The 16,714-nt window shown below is 42.2% G+C and overlaps 2 protein-coding genes and 1 long non-coding RNA gene across 4 annotated transcripts in view; 2 read left to right on the top strand and 1 right to left on the bottom strand.

The window, feature by feature from the left end:
- Positions 1-16,714, top strand: part of LOC144888201 (E3 ubiquitin/ISG15 ligase TRIM25-like) — a 450,981-nt gene that overhangs the window by 31,111 nt on the left and 403,156 nt on the right. The gene's annotated exons all lie outside the window — the stretch shown is intronic.
- Positions 1-16,714, bottom strand: part of LOC144889694 (uncharacterized) — a 798,143-nt gene that overhangs the window by 774,549 nt on the left and 6,880 nt on the right. The gene's annotated exons all lie outside the window — the stretch shown is intronic.
- LOC144889671 (E3 ubiquitin/ISG15 ligase TRIM25-like) overlaps positions 1-16,714 on the top strand; it is a 33,352-nt gene that overhangs the window by 9,896 nt on the left and 6,742 nt on the right. Inside the window, exons 3-6 of one of the 2 annotated variants that reach the window (XM_078770823.1) lie at positions 331-426; positions 7,252-7,485; positions 8,437-8,459; positions 12,019-12,146. In XM_078770823.1, the coding sequence (XP_078626949.1) occupies positions 331-426; positions 7,252-7,485; positions 8,437-8,459; positions 12,019-12,146 (481 nt within the window). Of the gene's footprint in view, positions 1-330; positions 427-7,251; positions 7,504-8,436; positions 8,460-12,018; positions 12,147-16,714 lie in introns of both variants that reach the window. The other variant, XM_078770821.1, reaches the window with a different exon arrangement.

The raw sequence follows: 16,714 nt of genomic DNA, 5'->3' as shown, positions 1-16,714 counted from the left end.
TTGGCCCAACCGGTAGTAACCCCATAATATTGCATGCAAATCCTCTTGGCAGATGGAGATGCAAGAAAACATTTTCAAACCTACAGGTTAGGGGTTTCAAGGTGGGGGGGGGGGGGGGGGGGGAAGACCAAAATTCTCGATGTAAATGTGTATCGTATAGCACCACCCGGTGTCAGCCCGTATTACAATTCATCTTGTATCTTCTAAATTCCTTCCACACAAAGTGCGGTTACCTCTGCTAGTATTTATATAATCTTGGGCAGGATGTTCCTTTTTAATCCACCACCGGTTCACGATTCTTCACTTCTGTTGTTTCTTTATTATGTGCAGGATGTTTTGGCTGCAAAGTATCCTCATGTGTCACAGTCAATGGAGAGCGTTGCATCCCAACTACGGCATGTTCAGGAAGAGGAAGCGCAAGCAGAGGTGGGAATCACCAATAAGTCATCGTTGTTTTGTGAAGGGATGTACGATGATGTCCTTCCTGCTGTCCTTTCTTCCTTCCGTGTCTGCGTCAGTTATCAATGTTTTTTTTCTTTTTTTTCCAACGATAACTGGAGAACCACTGAAGGGGTTTTAACCAAACTTGGCACAAGTATGGATTGAAATTCAAAAGATAAACTGATGGTATTTTTGGGTTCAACAGCTGAAAGTCTCATTTTACAGAGCACGAGTCGAGTTGCAAACATCAAATGTTGTTACTCTTCTCCTTCTCTGTTTCCTCTCTTTCTCTCTCTCCCTTCTGTGACTTTTAATTTTTATGGCGTAGCCCATAGAGCAAAGCCGTATAGAACAGTGTTTGCCCGTCCGTATGTACGTATGTACGTCCCCTCAAACGTATACCAATCAGAGCTGAGGATCTGGTCATATGAAAAGGTGAAGTGATTACGTCTGACGTCATTACGGCGGTACGTGGCTAACTCCTCACACATTTTGACTCCAATTTCGTTCAGGCCGAACATATCATTGAAACGTTTTGCAGTTTTGTTTTTAGTTTATTTCAATTTATATTTAAATTCAGCAAACGTTGGAGTTCCAATGCTTCAATATGAATTCATCATGACTGTCCAGACACCTTGAGCTCCCTGCATTGTACGGTTCGGTGCTGGGTTCTGCCTCTGAGGCTTACTTGGTTATGCAGTGACCGATCCTCTGATGGTGTCGGTGCCGGCGAGGTGCACCCTCCCTCCCATGCCAGCATGGACTGTGTGCACCTTGCTGCATCTGATGTTATTATTGTTATCAAAATGCAGTATTTGTAAATTGACTGTAATTTAGCCTTTTGGCTTATATTATTGTATTCATATAAGACTGTAATCTTAAATTACAGTTAAATCAATTAAATTGTCTGAAAAATGGCCTCGAAAGGTGGGTTTTTTTTATTTTATTGCATTATTATTACTAGCAACGGGACCGCCCTAAAGGCGGGGCTTCAATTGGGAAGCCCAAATGAAAAGGCAAAATATCAGAAATTTAAGGCTTTTTCTTTATTTTAAACGATGCATATAAACATCCATTGAATCATATCACACACAAATCTTCAAAATCTAAACAGTACATGGCACCCATTTTGAAAAAATGATTGAATTCTGCAAAACGGAAGTGGCCGCTACACGTCTTTCTCAGTCGCACGTTTATGTGTGAAGAGTGCGCGCCAAATCTAATGGAAGCGGCCGCTTCACCTGTTTCTCAGTCGCTTTTCACACGCTGCCAAGTTACTTTGGAACCGCATGTTTATATAGGAAGAGTTCATCAGGAGTCGATCTACTCTCTCCTGGTATGTATAATTTCAACAAAAGCCACATCATTATTCATATCGGTAAATATTATTCCATCGTGTTTGAAAAAACTGGAAAATTGGGAAAAAATTGGAAAAACAATATAGCCTATTTTACTCCAAGGGGTCCCAGGATTACCCACCCAAAATTTCGTTGCGATCGGTTCAGCCGTTTTTGCGGTACCTTCAAACGGACGGACAGACATTTGGTGAATTATAGTAAGATTATTATTATACAGCAGTATTGTTTTCTTAATAATAATAATAATAATAATAATAATAGCATTAATACTAATTATATAGTAAATATAATCGGAACACTGCAATCCTTTTGCCGTTATTGCAAAGTTTCTAGATTGAAGCGATGTATGGTTGGTTCATTGTAACTCGAAACATAAAATAAACAAAGCAGTGTCTCAATGCTTCTGCTTCCGGTCTTGCTGGCGAGGTTTCGTTTATTCGCAGCTCTCCATGCTCTCAATCGAAATCGAAGTGAAGTAATTGTTCCCATTTGTATTTTCGTTATAACTGTATTTATTTTATGGTGTTGTACGTATAGAGTGTCCCGAGGAAGATTTTCGGTGCAAATCTTTCATACCTGTATAGAAAATTGTGTTACTTAGTGTCGTGTCTTTTGAGGCTTTGTACAGTGTCCAACCTTGAGGCTTTGATTTTCTCTCAGCGGTTCGTCATTTGTGCTGCAATAACTTTTGTTCTCTGTTTTCCCAGTCTTTTCACCCCATAGCCTACTTCTTTGTTGAAAATCTCAACTAAAAAAAAAACAAAAAAAACATTTCCTTCTCTGTTCTTATTTGTTGTTCTCATTCGTTTATTCGTTCTTATACGTTTGATCGTTCTTCGACCACGTGTTTCTCCCCCATTTCCCCAGATAGTTTTCACTGTTAAACTTTTAAATGTTTACACTTTCCCCTCAAGTTCTGTAATCCATCGTATATTATAACACCGTTTTCTTCTTCTTCTTTAAAAGGTAGCTTTCGACTTGCTCACCAAATCTATTCATCCCAAAAAAAAATTCCATCTCTTCCAGTGAGTGCCTCTTTTCTACATTCCCTAAACTATCCTGCACTCCATCCTCCCTCCAGCGTCCTTAAATGTTTTTTTGACTCGAAGGTCACAAGAAACTCATTTTGCAATAAATGTTCGTTTCCCATTAATCGTACACTTTCTAAAATCCAATCTCACCCCTCCCCTCCAAATCTTCCCCATAACCCCTCCCCTCCAAATCTTCCCCATCACCCCTCCCCTCCAAATCTTCCCCATCACCCATCCCTTTCAAATCTTCCCCCTTGCCCCTCCCCTCCAAAGCCTCCCCATCACCCATCCCTTTCAAATCTCCCCCCTTGCCCCTTCCCTCCTAAACTCCCCCCACACTCTCCCCTCCAAGACTCCCCCTCACCCCTCCCCTCATAGACTCCTCCCTCACCTCTCCCCTCCAAATCTCCCCCATATCCCATCCCTTTCAAATCCCTCCCCTTGTCCCTTCCCTCCCAAACTCCCCCCTCGCCCCTCCCCTTCAAATCTCCCCACCCTCATTTCTCCTCAATTTCCCCCCTCTCACTCCCCGACAAAGCGTCCTCCCCGCTTCTTTCCCCTTCCAACTCTCACCTCCATCTCCCCCAACCTTCTGCCTCGCTTTTCCCCCTCCTCAAATAACACCTCATTGTGCCTCACCCAATCACCATCAAACCTTTTGTCCGCCCCATCCTTCCCTTTCTCCGAGCTATTCTGAAATCTCTGACACACCTTCAACAGCTCTCCCTACCTCTTCCACCTCTTCCACATCTTACCCTACCCCTCCTCCCCCCTGTTCTGTATCCGATGCTCCCCCTTCCTCTTCATTAACGGTATGGACCTCAAACATCCGGGGCCTTCGTTCAAACTTAACTGATCTCTCCATACAGGTTGCTTCTGACAAACCAGACATGATCTGCTTAACAGAAACTTTCCTCCTTCATGATGTCTCTGATTCTTTGGTATCTCTCCTGGGTTACTCCCTCCTCCGGTATGATAGACCTGAGCCTCGTCCTGGAGGTGGGGTTGCTATCTTGATCAAAAACTCTCTTCCTCACTCGCCCTGCACTGCACTTTCTCCACCTCACCCCCAGGAATACCTCTGGCTACGGCTTCCCCTTCGCTCCCACCTCTTGTTCATATGTGTAATGTACCGTCCGCCAAACAGTGATGACTCCATCTACATCTCGCTGTCTGTTAATATGGACCAACTTCTATCAACTCATCCCAACTCTCTCTTCCTCATATGTGGTGATTTCAATTGTCACCATGCCAGTTGGCTGGGTGTGGGTACCTCTCTCACCAGCCATGGCTCTTCAGCAAAGGACTTCTGCGACTCACTGGGACTGACACAATCTGTCAATTTCCCGACCCGGATCTCAGTAAACGGAGCATCTTCTCTTCTGGACTTGGTTATGACTAACTTCCCTGAAAATGTCTGCTGCTCTTCTTCTGCTCCAATCGGCTCATCTGATCATGTGCTTGTTAAAGTTGACATCTCTCTGACCATTCTCAGGGAGCCTGCTCAGCGTCGACGAGTCTGGCATTTCACTCAGGCCAACTGGCACGGTCTTCAAGCAGCCATCAATCATCTGGACTGGTCTCCCATCTCGACCACTTCTGACATCAACTCATCCTGGGAATTCTTCCAAAGTAAATTGCGCTCTCTCATGCACAGATTTATCCCATCTATTCTTCAGTTGTCATATCCTTCCTCCCATCCATGGTACACAGAATCTTGTGGTGAGGCTGTTGCCCAGAAACAACTTGCCTTCGTCTCCTGGAAAGCAAATCCAACGGAAGGAAATCTCATTTCCATTCACAAAGCCCGAAACAAGTATGTGTCCACCCTCAGGAGAGCCAGGAAACAATATCTCTCTGTTCTCAAGAACGAACTCTCTTATCTGTCTCCCTCTTCCAAATCCTGGTGGGGTCTGGCCAAATCTGTTTCTGGTGTTTGTTCCCCCTCCATCCCCTCCCTTATCTCAAATGGCTACACAGCTGACTCCGCACGTGAAAAAGCTGAATGCCTCAACTCTGCATTTGCCTCTAAATCTTGTGTCCCAAACCCATCCCTCTCTGTACCCACCGTACCCAGTCGTACCCAGCTGCTCCTGGACTCCGTGTCCTTTCCTCCCGACAAGGTGGAAAAGTTTCTGTCAACCCTCGACTCTGATTCTGCAACTGGACCTGACGGCATCAGCTCACGGGTCCTAAAATCCTGTTCTTCTGCTCTTTCACTCCCTCTCTCTGTTCGCTTGACCCTCTATTTTGCTCAAGGTCAACTGCCATCTGCTTGGAAATCAAACAACATCACCGCTTTGCACAAAAAATGTGCAAAAACAGATCCTAGCAACTACAGACCAATCAGCCTTCTCCCAATTATCAGCAAAGTCATGGAATCCATCATTGCTTCGGATATGAAATCTTTCCTCTTCTCCAATGGCTTGATCTCTGATCATCAATTTGGTTTCAGACCAGGTCACTCTACTCTGGACATGCTGCTTCTGCTGTCTCAACAATGGATGGAGGTCCTCAATGCCAAACAGGAAATTAGAGCTGTCTCCCTCGACATATCACGTGCCTTCGATATGGTCTGGCACCCCGCTCTGCTCACCAAACTCTCCTCCTTTGGTATCCATGGAAATCTCCACGCATGGCTGGGAGACTTCCTCTCTAGTCGTAGTCAACATGTGGCCCTGAATGGGTTTCTCTCATCTCCTCTTCCTGTTCAGGCTGGAGTTCCCCAAGGCAGTGTTCTGGGCCCTGTGCTTTTTCTGGTCTCATCAATGATCTCTCTGACTCTCTTGAAAATCCTCTCTATCTCTTTGCTGATGACTCCACTCTTTGCCGCTCCATTCCTCATCCCTCAGATCGGCAGTCTGCAGCCTCCTCACTCTCTGCAGACCTGGACAAAATCACAGACTGGGCAAACAAGTGGAACATGTCTTTCAATCCTGACAAATCTCACACTCTTACGATGTCTCTCCGAAAAGACCGACTGGACAAACCTCCCATCTACTTTCTGAATAATCCTCTCCAAGAAGTTCTGTCACTCAAGCTTTTGGGTCTCACTATCTGCCATGATCATTCCTGGGAAAACCACATTTCCAAGCTGGCCTCCAAAGCCAGTCGCCGACTGGGCATCCTCCGTCGTGCGAAGTCCTTCCTTGGCACACCTGAGCTCCTCACCACATACAAGGCTTTCATCCGCAGCTCAATGGAGTACTGCTCTCCCCTATGGGCTGGTGCTCCTGCCTCACACCTAGCTCGTCTTCACGCTGTTGAAACCAAAGCATTCAGAATCATTGGAATCTCCGAGGGCCTTTCACTTACTCACCGCAGGCAGGTTGGTGGTCTTTCCGTCTTCTACTGACTCCTCTCCGGCCTTGCTCCTCCAGCTCTCTCTGGGCTCTGTCCCACAAATATGCCAAAAGGTCGCACAAGATCTATCTGGAACCCTCTTATGGTTAAACTGCCAAAATCAAGACTCTCTGCTCACCTTGACTCCTTCATTCCTCTTTTCTCCCATCTCTGGAACAAACTCCCTCACTCTCTTCAATCCCACTCCTCCCTCCAGGTCTTTAAAACGGCTGTTCACCACCATCTCTTATCTTCCCCAATCCAAAACCTTGATCTTTTCTACCCCCGCTAATTTCACCCCAAATCCACTTTTTGAGGTGCCAACATCTTTCCTGGAAGTCCTTGGTATCCTTGCGTTTTATACCTATCCTGCCCCCCCCCCCCAGGCCCTCTCCCTCCCACACATCTCCCGATGTCCCTGCTCTCAAATGTTGTGTTTGTGTGCTTCCTCCCCTTCTCTCCCCATCTTGTCGACCGCTCCCCTTTTTATATACTTTGTTTGCTTGTTTGTTTGATTTGTTTGTTTGATTTGTTTGTTTGATAAATGTTAGCTCTTTCACGAGCCTCGACCCTTTATACAAAAAAAAAATCCTATATCCTACATTATTTGCTAACTGGTATCCCCACCGAGGTCATACTATCCTCTTCAACTAAAGTAGCAAATAAGCCCGGCTATGCCACTGATAGACTTTCGAACTTGTTTATTCAACCTTTGAGATAAAACGTAACAGCGGGTTTACATCTAACATGGACAGAGGCATATCCATCAACACATTTGCTTTGGATTATATTTTCTAGTTTCACTTTTATCCTCCATGTGCATCAATTTTGAAAATAAATAAATTGCAACCCTGAACTGTTAATTCGGACATATTGGATGTTGCAATTTCCTATTGGATTCCTGCACTCAAAAATATTTTCAGAGAAGAGTGCCCACTTCATTTTACCTTCAAAACCCACTCCTGGTACCAGTGATCTGATCCTATCAGCCATAATCCATTATACTTTTTGTTAATTTCTACATTTTCTCTGAAAGTTTCTTATTGATTTTTGAATAATCAAACAATGATTCCTCCCAGAACTCAAGCAGAAATGCTGAGGACAGTTTGGAGGAGAAGCGGAGGTTGGTGTGTCAATTGGTGAATGAATCTGTGGATCTGATGAAGAGTGAAATCAACAAGAGGAAAATGGAGAAGCTTTCTCTTCTTGGGAAGCAGAGGGAGAAACTGGAGCAGCAGATGGAGGATCTACGTCAAGGAAAATCCACAATGGACGCAGCATTCCAGGATCTGGAGGCCATTTCTTTTCTACATGTGTGGTTTATCATAAACGTATTACAAAAGTTTTAATGTTTAAAATATACTGTTTGGGGGGGAGTTTGTCACTATTCAAGTATAAGCCTTGAGTTGAGGCCTTGTTACATGTCACGATTGATGGTAAAGGTGCAGTATACCATGCAATGGTTCAAAAATGATTAATGAAATTGACTAGAAAGGTGAGTGAATGCATTTCCAGGTGTGTTTATGTCATCATGAAGTGAGATTTAGGTTTTGTCACAATGAAGGTTTGGGATAAGAGTAAGTTCATGTCATGGTCTCCAAAGCAGTGATACAGCACGACTACCTGGTCACTGTTGAGGGTTTCAATCATTTCATCCAAGGATTTTATCCAAGTGATGCTCACAGTGACCTCCAGGTACCATGACATCATGGCTTTCATCATGTGCTGAATCATTCTTGAATGTTTTGATTTATCCAGGTCGTCAAAGTTACCTGTATGTAACCACCTGGAGAACGTTAGCATGAATTATGGTCAAACAACCTCTTCACATACTTTGTTCCTGAACGATTTAATGTTATTCATGTGAATACTGTTCGGGTTACAGATTTACCTTATCAGGTGTTTTCACCAAAGGGAAGTGAAGTACTGTTTCAAAATTAAAATCAAATTTATCTTTTCCTTCCCAAATTGAGAACGTCTTTCTTTGTTACCCCATGCACGCGAAGCCTCCATCTCCTAAACTGTGACTCAACGTCGGCTTATTGCAGTGTACATGGTGATGTTCAAGATTGCTTCAGTAACACTAAACACCTGGATATTTTTAATGACGATCTTTAAAATCACTATTTTATTAAAATTGAAGAACGTAATTGAACACTGTGTGGGGTATCGTGTTCTGTGAACTCTCGAGTATTTAATAAATAAAAACAAACGTTCATTTATTCAAATATCTTGATCTCATTCTTTGTTTTCTTCCTTTTCAGGGTTCCAAGGACCTGCTAAAAAGGTGAGTGCATTGGTATCCGACACGTTATCAGCACATCCTGATGTTTTTGACCCAATCGTGTTTTAAACATTTAAATATATTTACTAAATAATAAAATGAGACAAAATAAAGGGAGACTTTGAGAAATGAGGACTAGGGAAAGAATGAGGGTTAGGGAAAGAATGAGGGTTAGGGAAAGAATGAGGGTTAGGGAAAGAATGAGTGTGAGAGAAGGACACATGGGGTGAACAAGATGTAACTGATTCAGGTTACTCAGTTGTCCTCATGAACGAGAGTATTTTCCTCCTGCGATTTCCTTCCCCATTTCTGATCTATAAATGAACAGTTTTGGGTTAATTTAGGGAGGAGGGTCATTATAAAGTTCATTTGTGTTATTAATTTGGACACAAACTTTAAAAAGCTCCTTAAATCCTCATTGATCCTCATTTGAATTTATCTTGTTTAGTTCATTCCTTTCTGTCCTTTTCTTTATTCTTTCCCATCCTCATCAACTTAAAACTATTGACTTCTAAATTGTCGAGATCTACTGTGTTCATTGATACACTCGAAGTCTCAAACATCCTTGAATATTCTGTTCTGCTAATTTGCCCGTGTTCCACTCGGTCTTATTGATTCTTCTCTCCATGTCCATCTGTGATCTCTGCTCACCTTCTTCTCTCCATGTCCAACCATGATCTCTGCTCACCTTCTTCAACTGCTCTTTCTATTTATTCCTCGTTCCCTTCCAAACCATTTCTAAAGATAATTCATAAAACACCTTACCCCACACTGTCTTGAGAAAAGGGCATGGAAGGGTCTTTTCAACTCTTGGTTTGCGTTTCCAAGCACGATCTATATTTTTTTGTCTGGATCTCGATATTTTCCAAGGTTGAAAGCATGAACGGCAAATTTGATTGGTCAATATAGCGGAAATTTGCGTTTCTCCAAATACTGCTAAACTGGAGGTTTTTGGAAGTGCTAACAAAGAGATTTGTGTTCTTGTGTTCAAAATATAAAACACAAGCTGAAGAACCCGGCGTTGCTCGGAGAAATTCAAAGTAATATGAATATTGATAAAAAAAATCATATGTATATTGACATATAATGCGGCGCCAATTTGATTCATACAGCTGCAAGAAGAAGCAAATGTATTTTATTTGCCAGATATAGGGTGCCCCTTTATAGGAACTTTCTAGAGCATTTCTTGGTTCCTCCGAAGAACACAAGGGTAGTCCAGCATGCACACGAGATTTTTTCAGAATATCCCTTCTTTACTATAATTTCCGCAAAGCACATACCATATAGAGGGGCCTTTTCTATGCTCCTGGCATTTTCCCCAAGAATACACTAACGGTCGAAAGTTTTAGAACACCTCAATTTTTCAAGTTTTTATTGAAATGTACGCACTTTAATGTCTCAATGTACTATGAGATTATGCATAGAACAAATAAACAATTGGAGATAGAAAAGAAATCATAGAATCATTTTGTTTAACAACATTTAATTGAAATTTTTTTTACTCAGAAAAGTAGCCACCTTTTGCAGATATAACCGCCGAACACTCTCGTGGCATTCTTTCTCCAATGGAAATCAAATATATTTCGGGAAGTTCTTCCCAACATTGTTGCAGAAGTTCCCACAAATGTGTTGCACTTGAAGGTTGCTTTCTTTCACCCTTCTGTGCAGTTCATCCCAAACCAGCTCGATGGGGTTTAAGTCTGGAGACTGTGCTGGCCATTCCATGATTTGAATCCTTCCGTCTTGTTCTTTTCCTCGAAGGTAGTTTTGACATAGCCTGGAGGTGTGTTTTGGGTCATTATCTTGCTGCAGCATGAACCCCTGACCAACTCGGCGTATACCAGAGGGTATTGCATTGCGATGCAAAATGCTGTGGTAGCCCTTTTGGTTCAGGGTGCCAGTCACTATGTGCATCGCCGACTCTGGAGCCAGCAAGAGCCCCAGACCATCATGCTTCCTCCTCCATGTTTGACAGTTGGTGTCACACACTGAGGAACGATCCTTTTGCCTATTCGGCGGTGTACAAAAACCCTGCGTGATGAACCAAAGATTTCACATTTTGATTCATTGGTCCACAAGACCTTCTTCCACTTTTCCCGTCTTCAGTAGTCCACTGGCAGTGCTTCATGGCCCAGGAAAGCCTCTTTTTCTTATTTTGCCATCTTAGCAATGGCTTTCTTACTGCCACTCGACCTGTCAAACCTGCAGCTCGAAGTCTTCTCTTCACAGTTGAAACTGAGACTTGCTTACTTCGACCAGTGTTAAGCTGTGCTTGAAGCTGTTGTCCTGTGAGCCGCCTATCACGCAAGCTGTTGACTCTCAGAAACTTGTCTTCTGATTCTGTTGTGGCTTTGGCTCTGCCAGACTTCTTCCTGTCAGAGTTTCCTCCAGTTTCCAAGTGCCTTTTGATGGTGTAGGAAACTGTACTCACTGACACCTTGGCTTTCTTTGCAATTTCTTTGCAATGATTCCATGATTTCTTTTTTTATCTCCAATTGTTTATTTGTTCTATGCTTAATTTCAGAGTACATTGAGACATTAAACTGTATAAATTTCAATAAAAACTGGTAAGATTGAGGTGTTCTAAAACTTTTGACCGGTGGTGCACTTGTCATCTTCCCACTCATCAACTTTCACAATGAACATCCCACCCAACAAACATTACAGAGTCAGAGAAAATAATCAATTTCTTACATATGGTATCATAGGTATGCAAGTGTCATCCATGCACGGAACATGATACACTGTCGACAGTACAGAACAAATGCTTTAGTATATGTTGTACATCAACATGAATTACAAAGAGATTGATCTACAATGGACATGGTTTATAACATTTGAACCTGGATACATGAATTACAAGGAGATTGATGGACAATGGACAAAGACATGGTTTATAACATTTGAACCTGGATACATGAATTAGAAAGGAGATTGATGGACAGTGGACAAAAACATGGTTTATAACATTTGAACCTGGATTCTCTGCATCTTGTCCGAGGAGCTCAGATGGGAACACGAACAGATGGTAACAAACATTACTTCTGAGAATGGTGTTGTCCCAAGTCCCACCACAAACACCTTGTTGGATTACTCTCACCTAGGTCTTCTCTCTGCAGACAGACGGTTTTGCTATCCCATCACATGGCCTTTGTTCTGTCCATCTCCTGCCAGGAAGCCGAGTCCATGACCAACTGACTCACCAAATCTGCTTCTTGCCTCGTGCTCTTCATCTCATCTTTCAATCATCTCATTCATCATTGATTTATTCTTTCTCCAACGCACACCTCATTCTCTACAACCCTCACTGACACTCTCTTTCCATCCTGTTCATCGTTTTTTCCCTACCTGTTTACTTTATTCTCAATTCGGCTCCTCTAGAATCGAGACTTCTGAATAAAAATACAAATTAATACAAAAATTCACTCGATCTATTTTCTATTTTTAATTATTTACCATTCTTTTCCAGATTACTTGTTTTGATTTGTAAAAATGTATTATTTTAACAATATTCTCTCCTCCAAGAATTTCTAAAACTGATGTTTTTCCTTTTTATTCCGAGGCTCGAGACCATGTCAGACTTTAAATCCATGAAGAGGACACCGCTCCCAGTTCTGGACTTCTCGAAGGAGGAGAAGAACTTGGATGAGCTCATCACACTCAATAAGAACTTTCTTGAGAAGATACAGAGTGAGTGACACAAACTGGACATTTTATAAAGAAAATAATAAGGGAACACAAAACGTGGCATAAATATGAAAGAGAAACAGGAAGAGACTAGAACGGCACTCATGGGAGAGTATACCTCCGCCAGGTGAACACTTTGTGTTTTGTATCCCAGAGTAGACAAGGCAATCACAATACAGAATCACATTTAATCAAAATCATCCATCCACAACTTTTTGACATACCCTGCTATATATCGTTTTTGGCCCTATGTCCCAATGGTGAAGAATCCCTTTTAAAATTCTTCTAGCTGGATACGGATCCGGACTTTCACCAAAATTGAATTGTTTCTTCCTTCTCATAAACACAACCAGTCCAACAAGTTTCGTCCAATTCCGTCCATAACGTTTTGAGATATCCTGCTATGTATCGTTTTTGGTGTTATCTCCCAATGGAGAAGAATCACTTAATAAATTATACTAGCCGGATCCGAATCCGGATCTTCACCAAAATCTAATCATTTCATCGCTGTCACATACGCTACAGCTCTGCCAAATTTTGTTTGAATCCGTCCACAACTTTATTGAGATATTTTGTTCACAAACGGACAGACAGACAGACAGGGGTGAAAACATAACCTCCATCCACCTTTAAAGATTCTAGAAAAGGAAAAATGATAATATTTTAATTATGTTCCATATCATGGCTCACGATGAGTGAGGTTACAGAGAGCAAAACGCAAACATGGTTTCAGTGGGGAAACAGGTGTACACAACAGGTAGATGCAACAAGCGAGGTATCCAACAAACAGGAGAAAACTAAAGATGGGAGGGGAGGAAATATCTGAAACCACGGGGCCTGGGAGAGGTAGGGTTCACAAGCGCAGAAATATTTGCAGGTAGTGATGGGAGATGTCACAATATGTTGGTGTAACACGCACTTGTAGTTCCTGGAAGGAAAATTTGGATTGAATCGTCTCCAGAAAGCAGTTCCACAAATCAGATAAAATATCAGATATTTGCAGTAAGTCGAGATTTTGGGAGTTTGATCAGAAGGAATTACTGTAAGAAGGGATTCATCCTCGATATATTAGAGATGGTCGGAGATCGAAGAGAGCAGAGGGATCAAGAATGGAGGAAATGGGGTAAAAAAAATCACACAAACAACAGGCATGAAGAACTCATGTAACGTGTAAGATGGGGTGATGTAATAGACACTGGGGAAAACGGCGGTAAAACCCTGAATCAATTTATAAATACACCTTTTTCAATTAGAAACTTTAACACTATAATGAAGGAGCCCGTGCTCCAGCATGAGACGGACAAAATGATGGGCAAGGCACAAACTCGTCCGAGAAGATATTTATTGTAAAAACCAACTCGGGAACTCTGAAAAGCCCGTTTATCGGGCTGCATATATATCCAAACCAGAAAGCACAACCAAAACCGAAAGCCACGCCTCTCAGGCGAGGCGTGCTTCGGTGGTCACGTGACCGACAGGTGCAAAGGATTATAACCGCACGCGCGGCACGCTTTGGTGGTCACGTGACCAGCCACCCCGGCGCCGCGGTTGACCGCCGGTGACGTCACTGGCTGGAGCAAGGAGATTCTGCTGCTGGTCTCGCTTGGGGGACCCATGGGTCGCTACAATAACACAAATCACCTTCATAATACTTCCAAGAACCATGTTATATGTCGACATCTAGCAAGAGATTAATTTTGGTCGTGACCCCGAAGCCGTTCTATGAAGAGGAAAATAAAATGGAAGAAAAAGAAAAGAATTAAAAGGAGGAAATATGGAATTTTTTATAATATGTAAATGGAGTGAAGAAGAAGAAGAACCCTGGTTCCGTTTCCCTTCACTTCCAAAGATTTATCAAGTTGTTCTGATCCAGCTCCACCTTCTCCGGATGCTCCACCGGCCCCTCTGTGGAAATTATTAGAGAAGAACAAAAACTACAAGATGTGAAATTTTCTTGTTTCATGCTTTTGAAGATTGTTTTTATCTTTTAGCCAAATATCTAAACATTGGTGAGAAGGGGTACTGCATAAGTGTACTTTGTGAAACCCATCCATGGAAACAATCATTATGGGGCCATCGGCCCCACAAATATCAATATCGATGATGATGATGATGACGATGATGAGAGGGAGTGCCACGTGAGAGGGTGAAGAAGAGGCCACCGATATGCTTCTGTAAGATGCCGAGTGACGCTGTGTCCTATGGTGATCAATAAGGCCTCCATCTCCTCAAATGTGACTCATCGTCGTCTTAGTACAGTGGAGTCATGCTAGTACAGTGTCGTCGTGCTAGTACAGTGTAGTCGTGCTAGTACAGTGTCGTCGTGCTAGTACAGTGTAGTCGTGCTGGTACGGTGTGGTCGTGTTGGTACAGTGTCGTCGTTTGTACAGTGTTGCCGTGTTAGTACAGTGTCGCCGTGTTAGTACAGTGTCACCATGTTAGTACAGTGTCGTCGTGTTAGTACAGTGTCGCCATTAGTGCAGTGTTGTCGTGTTAGTACAGTGTCGTTGTGTTAGTACAGTGTCGTCGTGTTAGTACAGTGTCGTCGTGTTAGTACAGTGTCGTCGTGTTAGTACAGTGTCGTCGTGTTAGTACAGTGTCGTCGTGTTAATAGTGTGGTCGTGTTAGTACAGTGTAGTGTTGCGTACAGTGTAGTCGTATTAGTACAGTGTGGTCGTGCTAGTACAGTGTCGTTGCGTTAAACTTCTAGATTTTAAAAATGATCTCTAAATTGTTTATATTATTAAAATTGAAGTAAAAACTTGAACACTGCGTGGAGTATCATGTTCTATGAACTTTCAAGTTTGTCAAGTAATGAATTTGAGCGATGGATGATACACCGTCTGTAGCTTGATTTTGAGGCCATTTTGATTTGCATTTGCTGTTTGTCCCACCTAAAATCTCGTTTTAATGTTATCCTTTCCTATAGGTTGGAATTCCAGCATGGATTCAGGAAATCAAAGTATTGTGATTGGAAAAATCGGTGATGATGTGAATGAGGAACTAAAATATGTTCCACTCCGGAAATATAAATTTCCAGGAAATAACTTTCTTACATTCCACGTATTCCCTCTGCCTCTGAAGGTGGATGGAGGTTATGTTTTCACCCTTGTCTATGTGTCTGTCTCTGTCTTGTTTGTTTGTTTGTGAGCAGGATATCTCAAAGTTGTGGATGGATTCGGACGGAATTTTGTGGATAGGTTGGGTGTGTGACAAGGACGAATTCATCCGATTTGGGGAAGATCGGAATCCAGATCTGGAACAGAGAATTTTAAACTGATTTCACATCATTGAGAGTTGGGGCCAAAAACGATATACTGTATACCACGATATTTCAAAAAGTTGTGAATGAGTTATGACAAAACTTGGTGAATGAGTTGGCTGGGTGCGACAATAACAAGCTGATTCGACTTTGGTTCAGGTCTGGATCCAGATCCGGTCTTTCAGTGGATACAAAACATAAACTGTGCAGCCTGGTGGAGGTATGTGCTCTACCAGGTGCAGTTCTCGTTAATTTCGTTATGATAAAGAAACATTATGGACCAGAAATACAAGACTAACATAATTTAAATCATTTTTCATCAATTATAAAATTCATAACATGAAATCCACAAAGTTGTGATCCGGGATGGAGGGGGACCGGCCCGTGGGGGAGAGAAATCTCCTTTTGTGCCGAAAACAAACATTTTAGAGGTGAATGAGGTCATTAGTTGAGATTGTGAGGAACCAGGACATGAACTTGGTGTTTGTGCAAAACTTAACATCCAGGTCGATGTAACTGATCATTCATTCATTCATTGTTTTATTCTTCTCATGAACTGTAATTGTAAAAGTTTGGAAAAGTGAAGAATGTTTGTGTAAAAGTTGTTAAAATGAATTCTGTACAGTGAAGTGTTCACGGAACATCACAAACGAAGCAGAAACTTTAGGTTAATATTTCCAGGTGTTGTACATGAAATACACACACTGATTACACAGTGATACGTCACGTGGAACATGTCAGGTGAATGAGTTGTTCTCACTTCATTCTTCAAATAATTTATTCATTGTTATGATAAAAACAACTGATCAATGAACATTATGAAAGGCTGGACAAAATATTTCAGTCATTTCCATTTTGGATCGATCAACCATTGGGTGAATCCAGGGAAACTTAAAAAATAAATAGGACCGCGGGTCCTGAAGCTCACCTGGATCAGGAGCAACAGTCGCTCAACCCCCCACGGACCCTCTCAGACTATGATATGTTTAATGCTGTGAACAAACTTTGGTACATCATGGGTGATGAAGGTTGTGATCACGTTTTTCAAATTGTGTGTGTAGTTTCGAAGAAGATCAAATACCTATTTTGTGGGGTCAAAACCCCCGTAGTTGCCCTTATTGAGCACAGATTTTGATGTGATCAATTCACCTTCATTAGGCGTCAGATATGAAGCTCATGTCCAACTTTCATCAACATCATGTGTTTGGTTCAAGCGATAATGACTGAAGTGTTTACAGACTCAATCCCTCCCTCCCTCAATTCCTCCCTCCCTCACTCACTCCCTCACTCACTCCCTCACTCACTTACC

Source organism: Myxine glutinosa, chromosome 1 (assembly GCF_964187855.1).
Source record: "Myxine glutinosa chromosome 1, kmMyxGlut1.1, whole genome shotgun sequence".
In the NCBI taxonomy this organism is placed as follows: domain Eukaryota; kingdom Metazoa; phylum Chordata; class Myxini; order Myxiniformes; family Myxinidae; genus Myxine; species Myxine glutinosa.
This window is presented reverse-complemented; position numbering and strand designations above follow the sequence as displayed.